Source organism: Staurois parvus, unplaced genomic scaffold (assembly GCF_062004578.1).
Source record: "Staurois parvus isolate SC_StPar_1 unplaced genomic scaffold, SC_StPar_1.0 ptg000720l, whole genome shotgun sequence".
Lineage (NCBI taxonomy): Eukaryota > Metazoa > Chordata > Amphibia > Anura > Ranidae > Staurois > Staurois parvus.
Window position 1 is genome coordinate 2,702,630 of NW_028318516.1, and position 26,729 is coordinate 2,729,358.

At 47.3% G+C, this 26,729-nt stretch overlaps 1 protein-coding gene across 1 annotated transcript in view; it reads right to left on the reverse strand.

The window, feature by feature from the left end:
* LOC149445494 (uncharacterized) overlaps window positions 1-26,729 on the reverse strand; it is a 125,055-nt gene that overhangs the window by 62,596 nt on the left and 35,730 nt on the right. The window contains exon 9 of the mRNA XM_089653760.1: window positions 12,260-13,813. Within this exon, the coding sequence (XP_089509886.1) occupies window positions 12,260-13,813 (1,554 nt within the window). The remainder of the gene's footprint in view (window positions 1-12,259; window positions 13,814-26,729) is intronic.

Genomic DNA, 26,729 nt, shown 5'->3' on the forward strand with positions numbered 1-26,729 from the left:
TACTGCCGAAAACCGGCAGTTGTCAGAACAGGGATCGGCACCGATCATCAGGGTCACTGATCATCAGTGCCCTGATGATCGGTGCCCACCTGTGCCACACACAAGTTCCGCCCACTTGTGCCCAGCAATGCGCCCACCTGTGCCCAGCAATGCACCCACGTGTGCCCAGCAGTGCGCCCACCTGTGCCCAGCAATGCACCCACCTGTGCGCAACAGTGCGCCCACCTGTGCCCAGCAATGCACCCACCTGTGCCGCCCACCTGTGCCCACCAGTGCCACCCACCAGTGCCCATCAGTGCAGCCCAGCAGTGCTGCCAGTCAGTGCCACCAGTCAGTGCCCATTGGTTGTGCCAGTCAGTGCCCATTGGTTGTGCCAGTCAGTGCCCAGCAGTGATGTCAGTCAATGCCACCTATCAGTGCTGTCTATCAGTACCCATTATCAGTGTCGCCTATCAGTGCCACCTATCTGTGACACCTCATTAGTGCTGCCCATCAGTGCCACCCATCAATGATGCCCAGCAGTGCCGCCGGTCAGTGCCGTCTGTCAGTGCCTCCAGTTGGTGCTGTCAGTGCCTCTTATCAGTGCCCATCATTTCCTGCATATCAGTGCATCATCAGAGCCTCCTCATCAATGCTCACCAGTGCCGCCCCATCAGTGCTACCTATCTGTGCCGCCTCATCAATGCCCATCAGTGCTGCCTATCAGTGCAGCCTCACCAACGCACATCAAAGAAGAAATATTACCTGTTTGCAAAATTTTAGAATAGAAGCAAAGGAAACCTTTTATGTTTTTAATTTTTTGCTCTTTTTTCATTTATAGTGCAAAAAATAAAACACCCAGTGGTGATTAAATACCACCAAAAAAAGCTCTATTTGTGTGAAAAAATGATAAAAATTGCATATGGTTACAGTGTTGCATGACCGCACAATTGTCTTTGTTAAGTGCAACAGCACTGAAAGCTGAAAATTGTCCTGGGCAGGAAGGGGGTAGAAGTGCCCGGTAGGCAAGTGATTAATTCCAGTGTTGGCACTTTGACATAAAAAAGTTGGTTTTGTGTTGCAGTTTGGGCATTCGGGCTCAAAAAGGTTCGCCATCACTGGCCTAAGCCTTCATAAAATGTACCCAGTTAGGGACCCCCCCTTCTTTTTATTCTACCTGCCTTATGCTTTCAGAAAATGTATGATTTAGGGGGGGTCACCTATTTATTCTCCCGCTTCTATGCTTTCAGAAAATTTACGATTTAGGGGGGGTCACGTTTTTATTCTCCCGCTTCTATGCTTTCAGAAAATGTACAGTTTGGGGGGAGGTCACTTTCTTTTTATTCTGCCGGTACTATGCTTTCATAAAATGTAGTTTGTGGGGGGGGGGGGGCAAATTCTCTTCATTCTACCAATCCTATGCTTTCAGAAAATGTGTGATTTGGGGTGTCACCTTCTCTTCATTCTACCCGTCCTATGCTTTCATAAAATGTACGGTTTTATACATTTTGGAAACTGTAAGTGAAAAATTATAATTTTTAGACAAAATTGCTCTTTGACAGTTTTGTGTAGATTTGATTTCTCAATTTTCAAGGCTGTTTGTAAAAAAAAAAAAAAAAATGGAAACATTTCAAAAATGGTCTGACCACCTGAGTTTAACCGCCTCCTGCCCATCGTACAGAGAAATGAGGGATGGGGGGGAGCTCTCTTGTTCTGGGAGGACATATGACATCCTCCCACTCTATCTGTGCATGCACACCCCCGGGGACACAGTGGATCACTGATCATGGTAAAGAGCCAATGATGTAGGCTCTACCATGTGATCAGCTGTGTCCAATCACACCTGATCACATGTAAACAGGAAATGCTGCTATCGGCAGTCCTCTCCTCTACACTTTTAATCAGGGCAATGATCATCAGTGCAGCTCCATCAGTGCTGCCTTTCAGTGCCCACCTTTGCCTCCAATCAGTGTCCATCAATGCCAAATATCAATGCCCATCAGAGAAGCCTTTCAGTGTCTACTAGTGATGCCTGTCAATGTCCATCAGTGCCTCCTCATCAGTGCAGTCTATCAGTACCGATCAGTGCTGCCTATCACTGCTGCCTATCAGTGCCCATCAGTGCTGCCTTTCAGTGCCTATCAGTGCTGCCTTTCAGTGCCCACTAGTGATGCCTGTCAATGTCCATCAGTGCCTCCTCATCAGTGCAGTCTATCAGTACCGATCAGTGCTGCCTATCAGTGCCCATCAGTGCTGCCTTTCAGTGCCCATCAGTATTGCCTTTCAGTGCCCATCAGTGCTGCCTTTCAGTGCCCATCATTGATACCTGTCAATGCCCATCAATGCCTCCTCATATGTGCAATCTATCAGTACCCATCAGTGCTGCCTATCAGTGCCAGTTGGTGCTGCCTATCAGTGCCAGTCAGTGCCACCTATCACTGCCAGTCAGTGTCACCTAGCAGTGCCCATCAGTGCTACCTTTCAGTGCCCATCAATGATGCCTGTCAGTACCCATCAGTGTCACCTATCAGTACCATCTATCAGTGCAGCCTCATAATCACACATCAGTGAAGGAGAAAAATTACTTATTTACATTTTATAACAGAAACTTTTTTCAAAATTGTGTCATTTTTGAGTTTGTTTAGCAAAAAATAAAAGCCCCACGTTGGTGATTAAATACCACCAAAAGAAAAGAAAAGAAAGCTCTATCTGTCTCAAAAATGATGAAAAGTTGGTGTCATTCAAAGTGTGAGAGCGCTGAAAGCTGAAAACTGGCCTGGGCAGGAAGGGGTGACAGTGCACGGTAGGCAAGGGGTTAAAAGGGGATCTCAGGGCCTGGCAGAGAAAGGGTTAATGCACAGATTGGATCTGATCTGCGCAGCCAGCGGTTCTGGTGCTAGAATGAATGGGGGAGGGGGGGTGACATCCCTGACATGTTCAATAACAAATCAGAAAGCAGGAAGACTGGACTCCATGGCATTGACTCATCACAGATGGGGGTTGTATAGAGCCATGACCCATTTCAGGAAGACATCACCTAGACCCCAGTGAGTTAGGGTGGGGGGTAGATAGGACCATGATGGTGTCTCATCTGCTTTGTACATATCCAAAGAAAGCAGCATCTGTTCTGATCTCTGATGGACTCGATGGTTCAAGAGGATTGTGTGTCAGACATTGTCGGCTGCTTGTCTATAGGGAACAAAGCCCACTTAGACTTTATAAATGAGGAGATTTGGGGATAAATTCAGCCATTTAGATAGAAATTGGATGAGGATTTAGACATCGACATTTAGGAAAGAGATGGGATGGAGATGAGTCCAGGACGGGGTGTCCTTATCAGGTTTGATCATCTTTACTCCCCCCAGGATGAAGGGATTGGGGTTCATGGGTAGTTTTTGGGGATCAGTTAGGGGCCAACAGGGAGGTCTGTTCTGTTTCCTCCAACTCTGCGCTGATGTTATCTCTTTTATAGATTTTATATTTTAGATGAAAACAGAGCCTCAGTCATTCCATAACAAACCTTCTAGTAGCAACAGATCCATGAGGCCAACAATTTCCTGAGAAGAATATGCAGCAACTGCCACTGGAAGGTGGAAGGAATGAACAGAATCCACACGTTCCTACTAGACTCAAGCTGAGATGATACAAAGAGATCTTCACGTGTGACATTGTTACAGAAGAGCAGTCAGAAAAATGGGAATATAAAGAGCTGACACTCAGTCAGTCAAATCATACATATGAATAGATATATATATATATATATAGCTCAAAAAAATGAAAGGAAGACTTTTTAATCAGAGTCTACCACCAAGCCAATGAACCTCCTGGGATATTGATCTGGTCAGGTAAGTAGCAGAGGGGGTTGTTCATCAGTTTCAGCTGCTTTGGTGTTAATAAAATGAACAACAGGTACACTAGATGGGCAAAAATGAGACGACCCCCAAAACAGACATGGTTTTACAGGTGGAGGCTGTCACAATCATGCACACAGAGATGGGAGCGGTCATCCATTCTGCTCCAAATAACTATATTTTGGTATTTCTCTTAAACTCCCAAATCAGTCTCTCTCCTCCGATTTCCCCCCTCCCTCAGGAACGCATTCAGCACACCTTGCTAAGGGGCTGTCTATACAATCCTCTTGCCAAATAAGGCTTGGCTTGTCCATCGTGGGAAGAGGTTTTGTGTAGGAAAAAGACGCAGTTAGTTCTTGTGAGGAGTCAGACAAGTGAGGACCGTTCAATAGAACATCTATCCGACAGAAAGCAAAGGAGAATCTCACGGCAACAACGAAACCCAATGAGAGACCAGAAATCCCTTTTTTAGCTCATCAGACTTGAAACTGCTTAACCCCAGGAATTTATTTGGCAAGTACTTATTTACCTAAACTTCTTTCTGTTATCTGTTTGCTGTGCTGTATTGCTCTGTATATTTATATATATATATGTTACATCTTCTTCCTGTAAATATTTCTACTGCGCCCTTTTGACCTTTTAGTAAAAAATCTTACTTTCTGAAAGTGTTGAATTGTTTCTATAGCTCTTAATTGCAATTTACAAGTCCCTGCTGTGGGCGGCACAGTGGCTTAGTGGTTAGCACATCTGCCTTGCAGTAAATGGGTCATGGGTTTGATTCCTGACCATGGTGCCTCCTGCATGGAGTTTGCATGTTCTCCCTGTGCTTGCGTGGGTTTACTCTGGTTTCCTCCCACACTCCAAAGGCATGCTGGTAGGTGAATTGGATCCTGTCTAAATTGACAGTAATATGTGTATGTATGAATGTAAGTTAGGCACCTTAGATTGTACACCCCTTGAGGGTTAGGGACTGATGTGAATGATCAATATATATATGTGTAAAGCGTTGTGTAAATTGACAGCACTATATAAGTACCAAAATAAATAAATGAGTGTTTAACCCTCTGTACAACCAGTCTGTAGAGATAGTGGTATACTGTCAATTAACCAATCATCCTAGTGTATTGCTGAGTTTCCTCTTTCTCTGTATAAAAAGGAGGTGGTGGCAGTGTGAAGGGTTAATTGTGTAATTAACCTGACCCAGTAACAAACGCATTCAGGCTGCCGGTAAGTCGATCTGCGGTCCATTAGCTGGAAAATTGTTGTGCTGGGTGTGGCATTGTTACGCATATGACAGCACGGTTTTAGATTGGCTAGTCCTTCGGTCACAAGTTTGGTGAGAGGGGCTGGGGTCTGACGCCGCGATCGTCACTGACATTTTTTCCCTAATCATCTTTTCTGACTGTTTTTCACTAGTTTGGCATTTGGCTAGGGTTGGTGTCACCACTGGTAGCATGAGGCCATACCTGGACCCTACAGAGGTTGCACAGGCAGTCCAACTCCTCCAGGATGGCACATCAATACGTGCCATTGTCAGAAGGTTGGCTGTGTCTCCCAGCACAGTCTCAAGAGCATGGAGGAGATTCCAGGAGACGGACAGTTACTCTAGGAGAGCTGGACAGGGCCAAAGAAGGTCCTAAACCCATCAGCAGGACCGGTATCAGCTCCTTTGTACAAGGAGGAACAGCACTGCCAGAGCCCTATAAAATGACCTCCAGCAGGTGTGAATGTCTCTGACCAAACAATCAGAAAGAGACTTCATGAGGGTGGACTGAAGGCCCGATGTCCTCTAGTGGGTCCTATGCTCCCTGCTCGGCACCACAGAGCTGGATTGGCATTTGCCATTGAGCACCAGAATTGGCAGGTCCACCACTGGCACCCTGTGCTTTTCACAGATGAGAGCAGGTTCACCCTGAGCACATGTGACAGACATGAAATGGTCTGGAGAAGCCGTGGAGAATGTTATGCTGCCTGTAACATGGTTCAGCATAACTGTTTTGGTGGTGGGTCACTGATGGTCTGGGGGGGCATATCCATGGAGGAACGTAAAGACCTCTACAGGCTAGACCAGGGGTGGGCAAACTTTTTGACTTGAGGGCCACAATGGGTTCATATATTGGACCCGGGGGCCGGACCAAGAGTAGATGAATGATGTGTATGTGTCATCCATAGTAAGTATAGTAATATTCCCCCATAGTAAGCATAGTAATTCATTCCCCATATAGTAATTCATCCCCCATAGTAATTCATCCCCCATAGTAATTCATCCCCCATATAGTAATTCATCCCCCATATAGTAATTCATCCCCCATAGTAATTCATCCCCCATATAGTAATTCATCCCCCATAGTAATTCATCCCCCATATAGTAATTCACCCCCCATATAGTAATTCATCCCCCATAGTAATTCATCCCCCATATAGTAATTCATCCCCCATAGTAATTCCTCCCCCATATAGTATTTCATCCCCCATAGTAATTCATCCCCCATATAGTAATTCACCCCCCATATAGTAATTCATCCCCCATAGTAATTCATCCCCCATATAGTAATTCATCCCCCATAGTAATTCCTCCCCCATATAGTAATTCATCCCCCATAGTAATTCATCCCCCATATAGTAATTCATCCCCCATACAGTAATTCATCCCCCATAGTAATTCATCCCCCATATAGTAATTCATCCCCCATAGTAATTCCTCCCCCATATAGTAATTCATCCCCCATAGTAATTCATCCCCCATATAGTAATTCATCCCCCATATAGTAATTCATCCCCCATAGTAATTCCTCCCCCATATAGTAATTCATCCCCCATAGTAATTCATCCCCCATATAGTAATTTATCCCCCATAGTAATTCATCCCCCATATAGTAATTCATCCCCCATATAGTAATTCATCCCCCATAGTAATTCATCCCCCATAGTAATTCATCCCCCATATAGTAATTCATTCCCCATATTAATTCATCCCCCATATTAAGTCCCCAAGTCCCCCCTGTGTCAATTCACTTACCTTTGCTCCACGCGTTCCTCTCGCCGTGTTCCAGCGCCGTTCCGGTGTAGAATTAAAATATGTCTCCTATGAGGATCTGTCCCCCTCGACGTATCTGCGCATGTGCCAGTTTCAGGCATTAGCAGCCGATCGGCGATCTCCGGCACATGCGCAGATACATCGAGGGGGACAGATCCTCATAGGAGACAGATTTTCATGCTACACCGGTCTTCAGGGCGGACTGTGAGAGGAGCCTAGCGGGAGCCTAGCTCCGCGGGCAGGATTAAAAGGTCCGCCGGGCCGTATACGGCATGCGGGCCGTAGTTTGCCCATTGCTGTGCTAGACAATAGCACCCTGAATGCTATTAGGCCATTGTCAGACCCTATGCTGGTGCAGTGGGTCCTGAGTTCCTCCTGGTGCAGTGGGTCCTGGGTTCCTCCTGGTGCAGTGGGTCCTGGGTTCCTCCTGGTGCAGTGGGTCCTGGGTTCCTCCTGGTGCATCACAATGCCTGGCCTCATGTGGTGAGTGTATGCAGGCAGTTCCTGGAGGATGAAGGAATTGATACCATTGAATGGCCACCAAACCTAAATCCAATAGAACACCTCTGGGATGTTATGTTTTGGTCCGTCCAACTCTGCCAGGTTGCACCTCAGACTGTCCAGGAGCTCAGTGGTTCCCTGGTCCAGATCTGGGAGGAAATCCCCCAGGACACCATCCGTCATCTCATTAGGAGCCTCCCCCGACATTGTCACTCAGGCATGCATACAAGCACATGGGGGCCATACAAACTACTGAGTATCATTCTGAGTTGCTGCAATTAAATTTCAGCACAATGGACTCGCCTGCTGTATCACTTTTTCACTTTGATTTTCATGGTGTCTGAATTCAGTCCTCTGTAGATCGATCATTTTCATTTCCTTCAAACAATGGGGCGTCCTTACATTGCCCTGTCCATATCAGTATACATATTCAGCAAGAGAGTTTTCCCCATTGAGATCTGATGGGTTTTCAAAGTGTACCTCTCATTTTTTGAGCAGTATATATATATATATAAAACGTTTTTCATCATCTCAGTGGCACGCCCCATTTTAGGGCTGGACATGTTGGGTATCTATTGACTCGGCACAACCTCATCTTTTATATTTTACTAACAAATTGGTAAAATAATGTATCTGTATTCTCAAAAATTCGAAACTATCACCATTGTATTCTCCAGGGCCTCTGATGTCATGAAATGTCATGAAATAGATGTTTGGGGGTTTAACTAATCTTCAGGTCCAAAGTCTGCGGTTTAATATGTACGCAAAAGAAAAATGCAGAAACAGCTCTGGCAGTGAGAGGGTTAATGTGGGCTAGATGGGATCACTCTGCTGGGGTCACACTGTACACATTAGAGCGCCCCCTAGCTGCAGCCTGGTAATAACATTGCTGGGAGGTCTATTCACTGCTACATACTTCCCACCTTTATAGAAACATATTCTGCAGCACAGTGGCTCAGTGGTTAGCACTTCCTCCTAGCAGCTCTAGTCTCATTGATTTGAATCCCAACCACTTCCCTGTCTGGAGTTTGCATGTTCTCCCTGTGCCTGCGTGGGTTTCCTCTGGGTACTCCGGTTTTCTCCCACACTCCAAAGACATGCTGAAAGGTAATTGGCTCCTGTCTATATTGGCCCCTAGTATGCGTATGTATGAATGTTATGGACCTTACACTGTAGGCTCCTCGGGGGCGGGGACTGATGGGTAATAAATATGTAAATTGATGTCCCTATATAAGTATCTGTAATCATCTAGGAGTCTGTTCATAAAACAATTGCACAGCAATACACCCGGTGAATGTGCCTGTCATTCCCTCTGTGTGAATGGGATGGGGGGAGTAGAGGGAGTAGGCTCTGTGCTGGGCGGGGTGAATGGTTTCCATGGATATAAAATGGAGAATACCACATTTGGCAATAAGATGGTTGTAATTTCTATGATACTTAGCGCCATCTAAAGGCCAGAAAAGTATGGCATTTATTTATTGACTTCAATAAATCATCCTTGCCTCCTAGGTGGATGCTGCACCCATCCCTCGCCGGCTCCAAGTGTGAGAACTCAGCGATCACGTGATTGCTGACCATGAGTTCTCACAGCCGTTCTGAGCAGAGAGCGGTGACTGTCAGTCACCGCTCTCTGCCCTGCCCCCCCCACACTCACTGGACTGTGGAGGGGGAGGGTGCGGCTGGTCCAGACTCTGATGTCGGGATCTTTCCCCAGCCTGGACCAGCTGAGTGACGTCAGCTGACAGCGGGCTTCACCTGAAAACGGGTCACAGGAGATCAGAATGAACTGCACTCCTCTGATCCACAGGAGAAGTACAGACAAAAGAGCTTTGCCTGAACTTCTCCTTCAAAGAATATGTTCCTCCAACATGTCCTATTCCTGATCTGTGCCGGCTGTCCCATGTCCTGGTATGAAGACGTCTCCTCTTCTCTTTGTATTGCTTCCTTTGTGTGATCCTGCCAGTCCCTCTGGTTTCCTATTAAAAACTGACCGCACTAGGCATGAGAGCTCAGCATGGTCAGTTTTGTAGCTGTGTTGGGAGCTTGGTCTGCTCTCCTCCAATCATCAGACTTGTCCTGACATCCCCCCTCCCTGCACAGCCATTCACTGGGAAGACCAATGAACAGAAGACAAGTGATCACATGAATAGTAGTAAGGAGAATGTCACTTCCTGACATCATTGCTTACTACTAGTGAAATCTGTGAATGATCACTGAGATCACATGGTACAGGGCTATTCTCAACAGCCTTGTACCATGTAACAAGCTGTGACCAATCACAGCTCTCACAGTATCTCTCAATGGCTGCAGGAATGCAGTCAGAGAGAAGGAGAAATGATTGATTTTACAGCCTTTATGGGTGTAAAAAAAACAAATAATAATATAAAAAAAAATGTAAATTTTTTTTTTGAAAAATTATAATTTTTGGTTATAAACTAATTTGTTTTGTTTTTACTAAAAAGATATCTGAATACATTTTGGACAATATTTACGAAGAAAGATTATTTATTTGCAACATTTTGTAAGATAAGCACTTTTTTTTTCAAAGTTTTTGGACATTTTCATTTATATAGCAAAAAAAAATAAAAATTCCAGCGGTGAATAAATACCACCAAAATAAAGTTTTATGGGTCTCAGAGTGCGGGAGTGTGACCTCAGAGTGCGGGAGTGTGACCTCAGAGTGCGGGAGTGTGACCTCAGGGTGCGGGAGTGTGACCTCAGAGTGCGGGAGTGTGACCTCAGAGTGCGGGAGGGAGTATGACCTCAGAGTGCGGGGGTGTGACCTCAGAGTGCGGGGGAGTGACCTCAGAGTGCAGGAGGGAGTATGACCTCAGAGTGCGGGGGTGTGACCTCAGAGTGCGGTGGTGTGACCTCAGAGTGCGGGAGTGTGACCTCAGAGTGCGGGAGTGTGACCTGAGTGAGGGAGTGTGATCTCAGGGTGCGGGAGTGTGACCTCAGAGTGCGGAGTGTGATCTCTGAGTGCGGGAGTGTGATCTCAGGGTGCGGGAGTGTGACCTCAGGGTGCGGGAGTATGACCTCAGAGTGCGGAGTGTGAGCTCAGGGTGCGGGAGTGTGACCTCAGAGTGCGGGAGTGTGACCTCAGAGTGCGGGGGTGTGACCTCAGAGTGCGGGAGTGTGACCTGAGTGCGGGAGTGTGATCTCAGGGTGCGGGAGTGTGACCTCAGGTGCGGGAGTGTGAACTCAGGGTGCGGGAGTGTGACCTCAGGGTGCGGGAGTGTGACCTCAGGGTGCGGGAGTGTAACCTCAGGGTGCGGGAGTGTGACCTCAGGGTGCGGGAGTGTGACCTCAGAGTGCGGGAGTGTGACCTCAGAGTGCGGGAGTGTGACCTCAGAGTGCGGGAGTGTGACCTCAGGGTGCGGGAGTGTGACCTCAGGGTGCGGGAGTGTAACCTCAGGGTGCGGAAGTGTGACCTCAGGGTGCGGGAGTGTGACCTCAGAGTGCGGGAGTGTGACCTCAGAGTGCGGGAGTGTGACCTCAGAGTGTGGGAGTGTGACCTCAGGGTGCGGGAGTGTGACCTCAGGGTGCGGGAGTGTGACCTCAGGGATTAGTATGGAGCCGTGTCTGATGAAGGAAACCAAGGGCTCTATTTATAGAACATTCATTGGACCAATGAGACAATCATTCCTCCAGCTGTGACAACATCCGGCCCTATGTTAAGTAACACAGTGATTTCCTATGATCGCCGGCTCCATCTAGTGGCCACAATGAGGTGATTTTTCTGAAATCTCTCCATCAGTAAAACTAGCCCAATATGATATTATGGCCACTAGATGGAGCCAATGATCATAAGAAATAAAATACGGCCAAAACTCCTCCCAGCTGGAGAATGCCGGTCACATCCCTTCAACATTGTTCTCCATAGACCTCCAAGTGTTTGTGAAATCTCCCACCACAAAATGTACTCAGCCAATCACAGGGCAGGACTCCATTTTTATTCTTCTCCTGCCATCAATAGCCACCCCGGTCCCACACTTCATCCATGTCTTTGAGGACCTCTGATCTCCTTATCAACTGTTTCTTCCATGATGAAGATCAGCCATGAGGTATACAGGTGAAATTGGAAAAATTAGAATAAGGTGCAAAAGTTGATTTATTTCAGTGCAGCAACTTAAAAGGTGAAACTAATATATGACTTCATTTTCCAGCAGGACTTGGCTCCGCCCACACTGCCAAAAGCACCAAAACCTGGTTCAATGACCGTGGGATTACTGTGATTGATTGGCCAGCAAACTTGCCTGACCTGAACCCCATAGAGAATCTATGGGGCATTGCCAAGAGAAAGATGAGAGACATGAGACCGAACAATACAGAAGAGCTGAAGGCCGCTATTGAAGCATCCTGGTCTTCCATAACACCTCAGCAGTGCCACAGGCTGATAGCTTCCATGCCACGCCGCATTGAGGCAGTAATTGCTGCAAAAGGGGCCCCAACCAAGTACTGAGTACATATGCAGCTTCTACTTCTCAGAGGTCCGATATTGTTCTATGTACAATCCGTGTTTTATTGATTGCATGGAATATTCTCATTTTCTGAGATTGTGGATTTGGGGTTTTCATGAGCTGTAAGCCATAATCATCACAATGATGACAAATCACGGCTTGAACTATCTTGCTTTGCATGGAATGAGTCTCATATATTAGTTTCACCTTTTAAGTTGCTGCACTGAAATAAATGAACTTTTGCACCATCTGAGGTGTATATCAGGGTGTGCTTCTTCCCCACATGACAGCTGGGATGTCCAGCAACATTCATCTAGAAGACATTTCCCGCACACAACGCACTAATACACCTCCAGGGTTGTGTGGGACCCCTGATGTACAGGAAGACAGGACTTCAGAGAGGAACATTTCCCTCACTCAGGACAGGAAAGTGGCTTCTCCCCTGTGTGAGATCTCTGATGTATGTGAAGACTGAACTTCCGTGAAAAACATTTCCTGCATTCAGGACAGGAATATGGCTTCTCCCCCATGTGAGATCTCTGATGTTTGTGCAGACTGGACTTCTCTGAAAAACATTTCCCGCACTCAGGACAGGAATATGGTTTCTCCCCTGTGTGAGATCTCTGATGTATGTGAAGACTGAACTTCATTGAAAAACATTTCCCGCACTCAGGACAGGAATATGGCTTCTCCCCTGTGTGAGATCTTTGATGTGTGTGCAGCCTGCACATCTGTGAAAAACATTTCCCACACTCAGGACAGGAATATGGCTTCTTTCCCATGTGAGAGCTCCGATGTTTGTGCAGATTGGACATATCTGAAAAACATTTTCCACACTCGGGACAGGAATATGGCTTCTCCCCCGTGTGAGATCTCTGATGTATATGAAGACTGCACTTCCGCGAAAAACATTTCCCACACTCAGAACAGGAATATGGCTTCTCCCCCGTGTGAAATCTCTGATGTTTGTGCAGACTGGACTTCTCTGAAAAAAATTTCCCACACTCAGGACAGGAATATGGCTTCTCCCCCGTGTGAGATCTTTGATGTTTATAAAGTTGGTACATCTGTGAAAAACATTTACTGCACTCAGGACAAGAATACGGCTTCTCCCCCGTGTGAAATCTTTTATGCACATTAAGAATGGATTTAAAACAGAAATCCTTCCCGCACTCAGGACAGGAATACGGCTTCTCACCTGTATGAAATCGCTTATGTCTATAAAGACTGGACTTCTGTGAAAAACATTTCCCGCACTCAAGGCAGGGATACGGCTTATCCCCCGTGTGAGATCTCTGATGTGTGTAAAGATTGTAATTCCTTGAAAAACATTTCCCGCACACAGGACAGGAATACAGTTTCTCCCCCGGGTGAGATGTTTTATGCACTATAAGATTGGATTTAGAACGGAACCTCTTCCCGCACTCAGGACAAGAATATGGCTTCTCCCCTGTGTGAGATCTCTGATGTGTGTAAAGATTGGACTTCTGTGAAAAACATTTCCCGCACTCAGAACAGGAATATGGCTTCTCCGCTGTGTGAGATCTCTGATGTCTGTAAAGACTGGACTTCACTGAAAAACATTTCCCGCACTCAGAACAGGAATACGGCTTCTCCCCCGTGTGAGATCTCTGATGTATGTCAAGATGGCACTTATGTAAAAAACATTTCCCACACTCTGGACAGGAATACGGCTTCTCCCCCGTGTGGCATCTTTTATGCCTATTAAGTTGGGATTTATATTGGAAACCTTTCCCGCACTCAGTACAGGAGAACCTCTTCCCTGTTAGAAGGCCGGCCCGGTCCTGCACAGTCTGAGGTTCCTCAGGATACGAGGAATCCGATGGTCCATCTACACTGGGTGGTGCCGGATGGACATTGGAGGGAGCCGGGTTTTCTCCTGGACTATACTGTGTGATGTCCTCATCTTCTACTTTCCAGTCTGGAGACAAAGTGAGACAATCCTCGGAGGTTTTCCTCATCTCCCGGCCATGGACTAAAATACAAAGACAAAGAGGATTACTAGACAGGAGCTGATTGGTTCCCCCAAACCAGGACTCCGCCCACATCAGGCAGCTTGGTCTCTGAGGAGCTTACAATTCCACCCTCAAGGGAACTAGGAAATGGCTCCTCTGATCTCCTACCAGGTCATTTCTTTATTCATGGACCTTAGTCAGAGAGTGAGGAAACAACCAGAACTGTCTTTTATAGGAGGGACAGTGATGAGGGGATTATAGGACGAGGGTCCCCACCCCCTCTATCACTCATCGCCATCTTCCCAACACAAGAAGTACTGCACTTCCTTATTTAGTCCATGATTTAGTCATGAAGAACAGCGGGGCTGAGCCCCACCAGAGGTCAGAGAGTGAGGATGGGGGGAGAACAACCAAGATGAAGACTGGACTGATCCTGAAGACCACCATCATTGGGGTATTGACTCCTCCCTCATTATCACTTTCTGTTTAAGGGTCCAAAGTTGGAGGATGTTATCACATTATTATCACCACGTAAAAGTCTGTGCTCCAATCACATCATCCGATATAAAATGTCCAGCTGGGAGGAAATGGGGGGAACAAAAGAGAATCCATATTATGTGTATATATAGCAGTGGGGGGAGGGGGAGAGCAGAAGTCAGGAGTATGTAATGTACAACATAGAGTATACAGTGCAGGGGTCAGGAGTATGTAATGTACAACATAGAGTATATAGTGCAGGGGTCAGGAGTATGTAATGTACAACATAGAGTATATAGTGCAGGGGTCAGGAGTATGTAATGTACAACATAGAGTATATAGTGCAGGGGTCAGGAGTATGTAATGTACAACATAGAGTATATAGTGCAGGGGTCAGGAGTATGTAATGTACAACATAGAGTATATAGTGCAGGGGTCAGGAATATGTAATGTACAACATAGAGTATATAGTGCAGGGGTCAGGAGTATGTAATGTACAACATGGAGTATATAGTGCAGGGGTCAGGAGTATGTAATGTACAACATAGAGTATATAGTGCAGGGGTCTAAAGTATGGAATATACAACATAGAATATATGGTTCAGGGGTCAGGAGTATTAATGTACAACAGAGTATATAGTGCAGGGGTCAGGAGTATGTACTGTACAACACAGAGTATATAGTGCAGGGGTCAGGAGTATGTACTGTACAACACAGAGTATATAGTGCAGGGGTCAGGAGTATGTACTGTACAACACAGAGTATATAGTGCAGGGGTCAGGAGGATGTAATGTATAACAGAGTATATAGTGCAGGGGTCAGGAGTATGTAATGTACAACAGAGTATATAGTGCAGGGGTGGCTGTGGACGTGGTATAATTGGAGAGAGGGGTGGCGGTGGACGTGGTATACGTGGACAGAGGGGTGATTGTGTACATGGTATACTTGGACAGAGGAGTGCCTGCTCCTCTTCCAAACCCACCCCCCTGGTGCCTGTGTCTTTCTGTGTCCCTCTCCTCATCCTGTTTCAGCCTTTGAAGATAGACTGCAATGGATGAGGGGGGTCACCTCACCCCCCCGGCCCTTGTCGCCTCCTCACATCTTGATGCAGCCTTTGAAGGCAGGCCACGCAGGATGGGAGGGAAGTGACCCCTGCGGCGAATTTCACGCCTCTACGGCCGCATAGCCAAGGAGGGGTGAAACCCTGCTTAGAGATTCCGGCGTGGGGCTGCCAACAAGTTGACGCGTGCCCCCTGGCAGTTACAGCGCGGGCCCGTGACTTTCCTTTTCTCTGTCCCTGCCAGGAGACAAAGGCCGTGCTCACGAGAGAGTGGCCGAGTCAAGGGGGCATGCCTCGTTGCCCCGGCAATGCGGCACTGGGCCGGATTTTGCCGGGGCAACCGGGAAGCTTCCTGGCTGCTGCCAGGCCAGCGCGGGACCCGGTCGTCTGTCTTCTGTCTCTGTCGTTGCTGGACTCGCAAGCCATCTGGAGGTCTGGGTGGGGACCAGACCTCCGCAGCCATCCCCGCTGAGCACTCTGCAGGAGACCCCCCCAAAGGTAAGGACTATTATCCGCTGCCTCTCTGCAGAATACTCCAGGGTTGGGAGTACCCACTGTCCTCTGCTAATACTTCAGAGCTGGGAGTATCCGCTGCCACCCCACTAATACTCCAGGGCTGGGAGTACCTGCTGTTACTCTGCTAATTCTCTGGGCTAGAACTGCTTTGCTGTGGGCCCCACAATATTCTGCCTAATACTCTGGGGCCCGGATTACCCGCCATGCTGTGTGCTAGAACTGCTTTGCTGTGGGCCCCACAATATTCTGCCTAATACTCTGGGGCCCAGATTACCCACCATGCTGTGTGCTAGAACTGCTTTGCTGTGGGCCCCACAATATTCTGCCTAATACTCTGGGGCCCAGATTACCCACCGTGCTGTGTACTAGAACTGCTTTGCTGTGGGTCCCACAATACTCTGTCTAATACTCTGGGGCCCAGATTACCCGCTGTACTAGATCTGCTTTGCTGTGAGCCCCACGATACTCTGCCTAATACTCTGGGGCCCGGATTACCCGCTCTGCTGTGTGCTGAGGTTTGCCCCCCTGCTGTCGCCTGCTGTGAGCCAGAACATCCCTGCCAGAACCATGAGTGTCTGCAAGCCGCCTACCTTCCAAGGAAGCCGACTGCTGCTGAGTGTCCGCAACCTGCCTATCGTGAGTGTCCCTAGAAGCCATGATCTGCCCCTATTGTGTGCTCAGACCCCCCTTGTCATGATCTGCCCCTATTGTGTGCTCAGACCACCCTTGTCATGATCTGCCCCTATTGTGTGCTCAGACCGCCCTTGTCATGAACTGCCCCTATTGTGTGCTCAGACCCCCCTTGTCATGAACTGCCTCTATTGTGTGCTCAGACCACCCTTGTCATGAACTGCCCCTATTGTGTGCTCAGACCCCCCTTGTCATGAACTGCCCCTATTGTGTGCTCAGACCACCCTTGTCATGGACTGACCATATTGTGTGCTCAGACCCCCCTTGTTATGAACTGCCCCTAGTGTGCGCTCAGTCCACCCTTGTCATGAACTGCCCGTATTGTGCGCTCAGACCCCCCTTGTCATGGACTGCCCCTATTGTGCGCTCAGACCACCCTTGTCATGAACTGCCCCTATTGTGTGCTCAGACCCCCCTTGTCATGAACTGCCCCTATTGTGCGCTCGGACCACCCTTGTCATGGACTGACCCTATTGTGCGCTCAGACCACCCTTGTCATGAACTGACCCTATTGTGCGCTCAGACCACCCTTGTCATGAACTCCCCTATTGTGTGCTCAGACCGCCCTTGTCATGAACTGCCCCTATTGTGCGCTCAGACCGCCCTTGTCATGAACTGCCCCTATTGTGCGCTCAGACCGCCCTTGTCATGAACTGCCCCTATTGTGTGCTCAGACCACCCTTGTCATGAACTCCCCTATTGTGTGCTCAGACCGCCCTTGTCATGAACTGCCCCTATTGTGCGCTCAGACCGCCCTTGTCATGAACTGCCCCCTATTGTGCGCTCAGTCCACCCTTGTCATGAACTCCCCTATTGTGTTCTCAGACCCCCCTTGTCATGATCTGCCCCTATTGTGTGCTCAGACCACCCTTGTCATGGACTGTCCCTATTGTGTGCTCAGACCGCCCTTGTCATGAACTGCCCCTATTGTGTGCTCAGACTACCCTTGTCATGAACTGCCCCTATTGTGTGCTCAGACCGCCCTTGTCATGAACTGCCCCTATTGTGTGCTCAGACTACACTTGCCATGGACTGCCCCTATTGTGTGCTCAGACCACCCTTGCTTGAACTGACCCTATTGTGTGCTCAGACCACCCTTGTCATGAACTGCCCCTATTGTGTGCTCAGACTACACTTGCCATGGACTGCCCCATTGCGTGCCCAGATTATAGCTACCTGGACTGCCCCCCTGAGTTCTTGAGCCATCACTACCTGAATCAGGTCCCACAGCCAAAGTCCCGCGGAGTCCCCGTGAGCCTGATGTCCCTAGAGAGCTGTGCTGAAGTCAGACCCCACAGCCAAGGTCCCACTGACTCCCCGTGAGCCTGCTGTTGTCCCTAAAGAGTTGTGTGAGAGCTGTGCGGAGGTCAGACCCCACAGCCAAGGTCACACTGAGTCCCCGTGAGCCTGGTGTTGCCCCTAGAGAGCTGTGTTGGAGCTGTTCTGAGGTCAGACCCCACAGACAAGGTCAAAGTGAGTCCTAGTGAGCCTGCTGTTGTCCCTAGAGAGCTGTGTGAGAGCTGTGTGGAGGTCAGACCCCACAGCCAAGGTCCCACTGAGTACCCGTGAGCATGGTGTTGCCCCTAGAGAGCTGTGTGGGAGCTGTGCTGAGATAAGACCCCACAGCCAAGGTCCCGTTGAGTCTTCATGAGCCCGCTTACCGTGAGTGTCCCTACCAGTCACATGTTGTGGAGTGCCATGAACTGCCCTGATTGAGTGTCTTCCATAGGTAAATAAAGCTTTTTGTGTTTACCACTGTGGACATGGTATACTTGAACAGAGGGGTGGTGGTGGACGTGGTATACTTGAACAGAGGGGTGGTGGTGGACGTGGTATACTTGGACAGAGGGGTGGTGGTGGACGTGGTATACTTGGACAGAGGAGTGGCTGTGGATGTGGTATACTTGGACAGAGGAGTGGCTGTGGATGTGGTAGACTTGGACAGAGGGGTGGCGGTGGATGTGGTATACTTGGACAGAGGGGTGGCGGTGGACGTGGTATACTTGGACAGAGGGGTGGTGGTGGATGTGGTATACTTGGACAGAGGGGTGGTGGTGGACGTGGTATACTTGGACAGAGGAGTGGCTGTGGATGTGGTAGACTTGGACAGAGGGGTGGCGGTGGATGTGGTATACTTGGACAGAGGGGTGGCGGTGGATGTGGTATACTTGGACAGAGGGGTGGTGGTGGACGTGGTATACTTGGACAGAGGGGTGGTGGTGGATGTGGTATACTTGGACAGAGGGGTGGTGGTGGACTTGGTACACTTGGACAGAGGGGTGGCGGTGGACGTGGTATACTTGGACAGAGCGGTGGCAGTGGACATAGTATACTTGGACAGAGGGGTGGCGGTGGACGTGATATACTTGGACAGAGGGGTGGCGGTGGACGTGGTATACTTGGACAGAGGAGTGGAGGTGGACTTGGTATGCTTGGACAGAGGGGTGGCGGTGGACGTGGTATACTTGGACAGAGGGGTGGCTGTGAATGTGGTATACTTGGACAGAGGGGTGGCGGTGGATGTGGTATACTTGAACAGAGGGGTGGCGGTGGACGTGGTATACTTGGACAGAGGGGTGGCGGTGGACGTGGTATACTTGGACAGAGGGGTGGCGGGGGACGTGGTATACTTGGACACAGTTCCCCACACACGGCTAATGTGTAAGGTAAAGTCTATGGGCTGGAAAAATCTGAATGTAAATGGATAGAAAACTGGCTAAAAGATCGTATTCAGAGAGTAGTGGTTAAAGATGTCAGTGGGGTACCCCAAGGTTCAGTGTTATTAGTGGGGTACCCCAGGGTTCAGTGTTATTAGTGGGGTACCCAAAGATTCAGTGTTGTTAGTGGGGTACACCAAGGTTCAGAGTTATTAGTGGGGTATGTAGCAAGTGAGCATACAGAGATGGACGCGGTCATCCATCTTGCTTAGGATCCTCCATCTTGTATCATTTCTATTCCCAAATCGGCTTCCCTCCAATTTCCCCCCCTCCCTCAGGAATGTGGTCTGTATGATACCAGAGATCACAGGCACAGTGGGACAGCTCATGGTTATAAATCCCACCCTAGCTGGTGCCCGGATGTCTGTAAGCTTCTCAATCTGAGATATCGTAAAACCATAAACTAGTCCTTCACTGAGCTTCAAAGACATTCCAGCTAGCTATAAAACAGACTCACATTTAAAAATCCCCTTTTCCATATAATTTTATATCTGGAGATATGGAAGACTTACATAAAAACCAGGAATATATTCAGATCGGTCACTTTAATACAAGTCGTCTGATACCTTACACCCCTTAGTTGGAATCTACAGGAGAGCAGAAAACGACATCTCCTTAACCGTCCCAAGCAGGTACAGTTGTGTCCAAAATTATTCAACCCCCACTGAAATTGAGTGTTTTGGCCAGTTTGACATTGCTTTTGATCATTCAGTCATCTTGCTTACATTTACATTAAAGAGGCACTTGTAGGTCAGACAAATATAACATAACAGTTATAATGAAATAACCACAAATGTCTTTTCTGTGCTCACAGCATTATCAGTTTTATTCAACCCCCAAGTGACATTCAATCTTAGTACTTAGTACAGCATCCTTTTACAGTTATAACAGCTTTTAAACGTGAAGCATAGCTTGACACAAGTGTCTTGCAGCGATCTACGGGTATCTTCGCCCATTCTTCATGGGCAAAGGCCTCCAGTTCAGTCACATTCTTAGGCTTGCGCACTGCAACTGCTTTCTTTAAGTCCCACCAGAGGTTCTCAATCGGATTTAAGTCTGGTGACTGCGATGGCCACTCCAAAATGTTCCAGCCTTTCCTCTGCAACCATGCTCTAGTGGACTTGGAGGTATGCTTGGGATCATTGTCCTGTTGAAAGGTCCAACGTCTCCCAAGCCTCAGGTGTGTGACGGACTGCATCACGTTTCCATCCAATATCTCCTGGTACTGAAGAGAATTCATGGTACCTTGCACACGCTGAAGCTTCCCTGTACCTGCAGAAGCAAAACAGCCCCAAAGCATGATTGACCCTCCACCATGCTTCACAGTAGGCAAGGTGTTCTTTTCATCATAGGCCTTGTTCTTCCTCCTCCAAACATAGCGTTGATCCATGGGCCCAAACAGTTCTAATTTTGTTTCATCAGTCCACAGAACACTATCCCACAACTTTTGTGGTTTGTCCACATGGCTTTTGGCATACTGCAGTCGACTCTTCTTATTCTTTGGAGACAGCAAGGGGGTACGCCTGGGAGTTCTGGCACGGAGGCCTTCATTACGCAGTGTGCGTCTTATTGTCTGGGCTGAAACTTCTGTACCCACATCTGACAAATCTTTTCTCAGTTCCTCAGCAGTCACACGGGGACTTCTCTCCACTCTACGCTTCAGGTAGCGCACAGCAGTCGAAGTCAGCATCTTCTTTCTGCCACGACCAGGTAGCGTTTCAACAGTGCCCTTTGCCTTGAATTTGCGAATGATGCTTCCTAAGGTGTCTCTTGGTATGTTTAACATCTTTGCAATCTTCTTATAGCCATTGCCCTTCCTGTGAAGAGAAATCACCTCTTCTCTTGTCTTCCTGGACCATTCTCTTGCCTTCACCATGTTTGTAACCACACCAGTAAATGTCTAGAAGGAGCTGAGTATCACAGTCATTTTAAAGCTGCCTAATTGGTGCTTATTATGCTTGATTGCTGCTCGGTGACATCCACAGGTGTTTTCAATACCTGATGGAAAGCACCTGTATGAACCTCTGTTCTTCAGAGTGGTAGTCTTTAAGGGGTTGAATAATTGTGGCAATGAAGAAACCACATAAGAACCATTTACTACTGTATTACATAAACAATTGATGTCATTTTAGTTGCATTTGGGTAGTTACAACGTCCTTGTAGGATTTGATTCTGAATACAATTCCAAATGTACACTATAGTCCCTAAACCCCTTTACAGCATTGGGGGTTGAATAATTTTGGACACAACTGTATGTCATATTTAATATCTAGACGTTCAGCAGATCATTCTGCATATTAATCTACTAGTGGCTAGGCTGCTACATGCACCGAGGGTAAGTTATGAATCATGATATAAATTGCGAGAGATTTTGGTTCTAGCTTGGGTCTCCACCTGCAACACCCTCCCCACATGAGGCGATTGGTTCTCTGCTTGAAGGAGACACCCTGCTGAGTTCCTAGAAAGGCTGTTATGCTTGCAGCAGAAAGTTAAGTTGAGTAGTTCGGGTTGAAGTTGAAGAATCCTCCCTTTTAACATCGGAAATAACTTTGGGAGATAAGGCACCCTTTTGGCTCAGGACCCTCGAATCTGCTTAACCCAGGACTTTTGGCAAGTACTCTACCTCCCCAAACTTATTTCTGTTATCTCTTTGCTGTGTTATTGCTCTCTCTATTTTTATATATATATATATATATATATATATATATATATATATATATATATATAGTCTACATCTTTTTCTGTAAATATTTTTATCGCACCCTTTTGACCTTTTAGTAATAAATCTTATTTTCTGAAAGTGTTGAACTGTTTCTAAAGCTCTTTAATGCAAACTAAGAATCCCTGTCTCTGAAGAGCGCTACTGTGTGTGTTTAAACCTCTATATATCTCTGTCTGCGGTGACAGTGGTATACAGACGATTATTCAACATCATAGTGTTATTGCTGATATTGCCGAGTTTCCTCTTTCTCTGTACAAAAAGGAGGTGGTGGCAGTGTGAAGGGTTAATTGTGTAATTAACCTGACCCAGTAACAATCGCTCTCAGGCTGCAGGTACACAGATTGTGGTCCATTAGCTGGACAATCTTTGTGCAGGGTGCAGCTGGGCGTGGAATTGTTACACACGTGTCAGCACGGTTTTAGATTAGCTAGTCCTTCGGTCACGAGTTTGGTGAGAAGGGCTGGGGTCTGACGCTGCGATCGTCACAGGGTACCCAAGGGTTAGAAGTCGGACTCCAAGGTTCAGTGTTAGTGGGGTACCCTGAGGTTCAATGTTATTAGTGGGGGATGCCAAGGTTCAATGTTGTTAGTGGGGTATCCCAAGGTTAAGTGTTATTAGTAGGGTACCCCAAGGTTAAATGTTATTAGTAGGGTACCCCAAGGTTCAGTGTTATTAGTGGGGTACCCCAAGGTTCAGTGTTATTAGTGGGGTTCCCCAAGGTTCAGTGCTATTAGTGGGGTACCCCAGGGTTCAGTGTTATTAGTGGGGTACCCCAAGGCTCGTTCCTAACCTTGGAAACCACTAAGCAACTTATTCACTCCCTGGTTATCTCTCACGTTGACTATTGTAACTCCCTCCTCATTGGCCGACCTCATCGTAGGCTATCCCCTCTTCAGTCTATCATGAATGCTGCTGCCAGACTCATCCACCTTACTAACTGTTCCGTATCTGCCACCCCTCTCTGCCAATCCCTCCACTGGCCTCCATTTAGTGTCCTCCACCCCTCTCTGCCAATCCCTCCACTGGCCTCCATTCAGTGTCCTCCATCCCTCTCTGCCAATCCCTCCACTGGCCTCCATTCAGTGTCCTCCATCCCTCTCTGACAATCCCTCCACTGGCCTCCATTTGGTATCATCCACCCTTCTCTGCCAATCCCTCCACTGGCCTCCACTCAGTGTCCTCCACCCCTCTCTGCCAATCCCTCCATTGACCTCCACTCAGTGTCCTCCACCCCTCTCTGCCAATCCCTCCACTGGCTTCCATTCAGTGCCCCCCCCTCTGCCAATCCCTCCACTGGCTTCCATTCAGTGCCCCCCCGCTCTGCCAATCCCTCCACTGGCCTCCACTCAGTGTTCTCCACCCCTATCACGGTTCACCCGCATGCCACGCGCACAGCAACTAGCTAACCGAGGCATGCACGTGCGGCTGTGACTTGGGGTAAGAGGGAATAAGGGGGACTTAACTTTTAATATATCTATGACTATAAGACTGGCAGTGATACTTTCACAGCATGTATTACAACTTGGCCACCACCAGACGGAGCCTCCACTCCAATCCAGCTAGTTGACCACACACTGGCAGATACAAATCTTATATACAATCTGGTGCACTGATTAGAGTTGAGGAGCAGTTTAGCAATCACACCCTTCTGGGATCGCTCCAGCTATCCTACAAGCCAGAACCCCGGTGTTAATCACTCCTCCACTGTTCACACACCTCCACACCAGACACACCACAAACGGTAGTTTGCCACCAACCAGCAGTTTATCCGCAGAACGGTCTATTGGGACACCACACACAAACAGATCTCCATTTGGCAGATCTGTTACCTTTACAATCTGCATGCAATCTGCCAACATGCAGTGCAATTGCATAGAGATTGGCAATGAGCTTGACCGAGCGTTTAAAGGCACTAAAATACAATACAATCTAATCTCTCCAATCTAATCTCTCCGGAGATATGAGCCCGTGCTAAAATACACAGAAGTCACTTATTAATTTTAAGATTTAATATCCCGAAAGTGGGCAGTGCATAAAATATGTACAAAGTATACAAACTTACAGAAAATACAACAAATACAAGAAGACACATAAATGACTATTCACTATAAAATATAAGAGAATAAATAAAAGAAATAAAACTTTTACCGAAATCTATCCTGCGACTGGAGCAAGTCAGAGAAAGTCCGCGATCCGCCAGTCAAATAGAAATAGCTCTATACAAATCACCCTGTCCATATCTCAGGGTCCTCAATTTATGGGAATATGGACATGAGATGGACATTAGTTCTTGGCCAATTGACTCTGGGGGGTATTCCTGTATCCGCCCACACAATGTTCTGGGTGCTGAACTGCACAAAGTCAACTGGACCAGGAACGGCTTGAATCACTAAGTCAGGGATTGAATTTCCAACACCAACGCATCAGTCCGATCGCGACAGTACCAATCACTACTCCACTATCGCACTTCAGCGCCACCTAACCATTTCCTGCATTTTTCTGAGGTTCTACATAGGCCACAAATATAGTTTTTATATGCCACTGTAGCCTACAGAGTGCCCCATCAGAAGGAAGTATTTTCATCTCTCTGCAACTAATATTTTAGCTTTTATGAGAGATGAAACATTTTCTTTGATCTGATATACTTCAAAGCTCTGGTCTCCCGCTGTCATGAAGCCAACCTGTCTCCAGCCGTTTCATTCCAGGTTTCCCCAGAAGGTGACAAATCTTATTAGCACCCAGGTGCCACTTCCAGCCTGAGGAAGCTGCTCTGTCTCTTTTCAGATGCTAATGGGTTACCATCTGTGTCTGAGTACCTATGGCTGAAATTTCCTTAATGACAAAGAATGAACAAAATTTAAGATTACATATTGCTACAGGTCACATCTTATCTAATCAAATCTGTACATTTATGTCACAACCCCTCTCTGCCAATCCCTCCACTGGCCTCCCTTCAGTGTCCTCCACCCCTCTCTGCCAATCCCTCCACTTTCCTCCATTCAGTGTCCTCCAAACCCTCTCTGCCAATCCCTCTACCGGCCTCTATTCAGTGTCCTCCACCCCTCTCTGCCAATCCCTCTACTGGCCTCCATTCAGTGTCCTCCACCCCTCTCTGCCAATCCCTCCACTGGCTTCCCATTGCCCAACGGATACAATTCAAAACATTAACAATAACATATAAAGCCATTTATAACTCTGCCCCAAATTACATCACCGATCTTGTCTCTAAATATCACCCAAACCATACTCTCCGCTCCTCACAAGACCTCCTACTCTCTATCTCCCTTGTCTCCAGGACTTCTCCAGAGCTTCCCCCATCCTCTGGAACTCTCTACCCCAATTTATCAGACTATCGCCTACTCTGCTCACTTTTAGGTGATCTCTGAAAACCTCTCTCTTCAGGGAAGCCTATCCTGCCCTCAGCTAATAATGGAATCTTCTACTCCTCCTACCAGTCCATCCCCCACAGTTACTACCTTTTGTACCACTAGCCCCTCCCTCCTAGATTGTAAGCTCCCAGAATCAAGGCCTCCTATCCCTCTTGTATTGAACTGTATTGATGCTGTATTGTCTCCCGTTATATTGTAAAGCGCTGAGCACACTGTTGGCGCCATAAATCCTGTATAATAATAATAATAAGGCTCAGTGTTATTAGTAGGGTTCCCCAAGGTTCAGTGTCAACAGTGGTGTACCCTAAGGTTCAGTGTTATTAGTGGGGTACCCCAAGCTTCAGTGTTATTAGTGGGGTACCCTAAGGTTCAGTGTTATTAGTGGGGTACCCCAAGGTTCAGTGTTATTAGTGGGGTACCCCAAGGTTCAGTGTTATTAGTGGGGTACCCCAAGGTTCAGTGTTATTAGCTGGTTCCCGCCCGGCCTATGGTCAGATGGTGGCCGTGCGAGCACCTCGTCCCTCCGGGTGGAAGCCATATGGCGTCCTTCCAGGCATGCGCAGTTTGCATGCCCACAGAGCCACGCAGCGGCGCGATCTGTCACTGACCATGTACTTCGGACACAGCCAGTGACACATCTGTGTACCGGTCCTGTTGCCAGTACCATGTGACCTGCTGTGACCAATCAAAGCAGGTCACATGACAATTGTATACAAAGGATGGCTTCCTTTTATGCCATCCATTGTATACAAGTGTCTAGCTGTGAATGGTCACAGAGATCACAAGCTAGGCCAATCACAGCCCAGCTTTGTCATGTGATTAGACATGGCCAAATCACAGCTAAGACCAAAAAAAAAAAACCACTGAATGAATCATTTTCATTCAGGCAAATGCTTGCTTATAGCAAAGCAATTCTTTGCTATAAGGAAATTGTGTAAAAAAAAAAAAAGATACTGATCACTTCCCCAAAGTAGTACAATGTTACTATGGTAATATTATACTACTTTGGTCATAGTGAAACATGAACAAAAATCTTAAAAAAACGAGAAAAAAATGTAATAAAAAATAAAAAAAATAAATAAATATATCAATTTTTTTTCTGTGCTGTCACCAGTCAGTTCCCTGATCACCGCCATGCCAGTTATATGATGACGCTGTACTGCTCTGGTGACAGGATGTAACAAAAAATACAGAAAATCATTTTATTTCTTCCTTTCTGAAAAATTATGACAAAAAAATTAAAACTTAAAAAACTTGCCATGCCTCATAAAGTACCTCAGACTGTCTACTTTGCAAAAATGGGTCATTTGGGGGATATCTGTACTATCCTGACATTTGGGGGATATCTGTACTG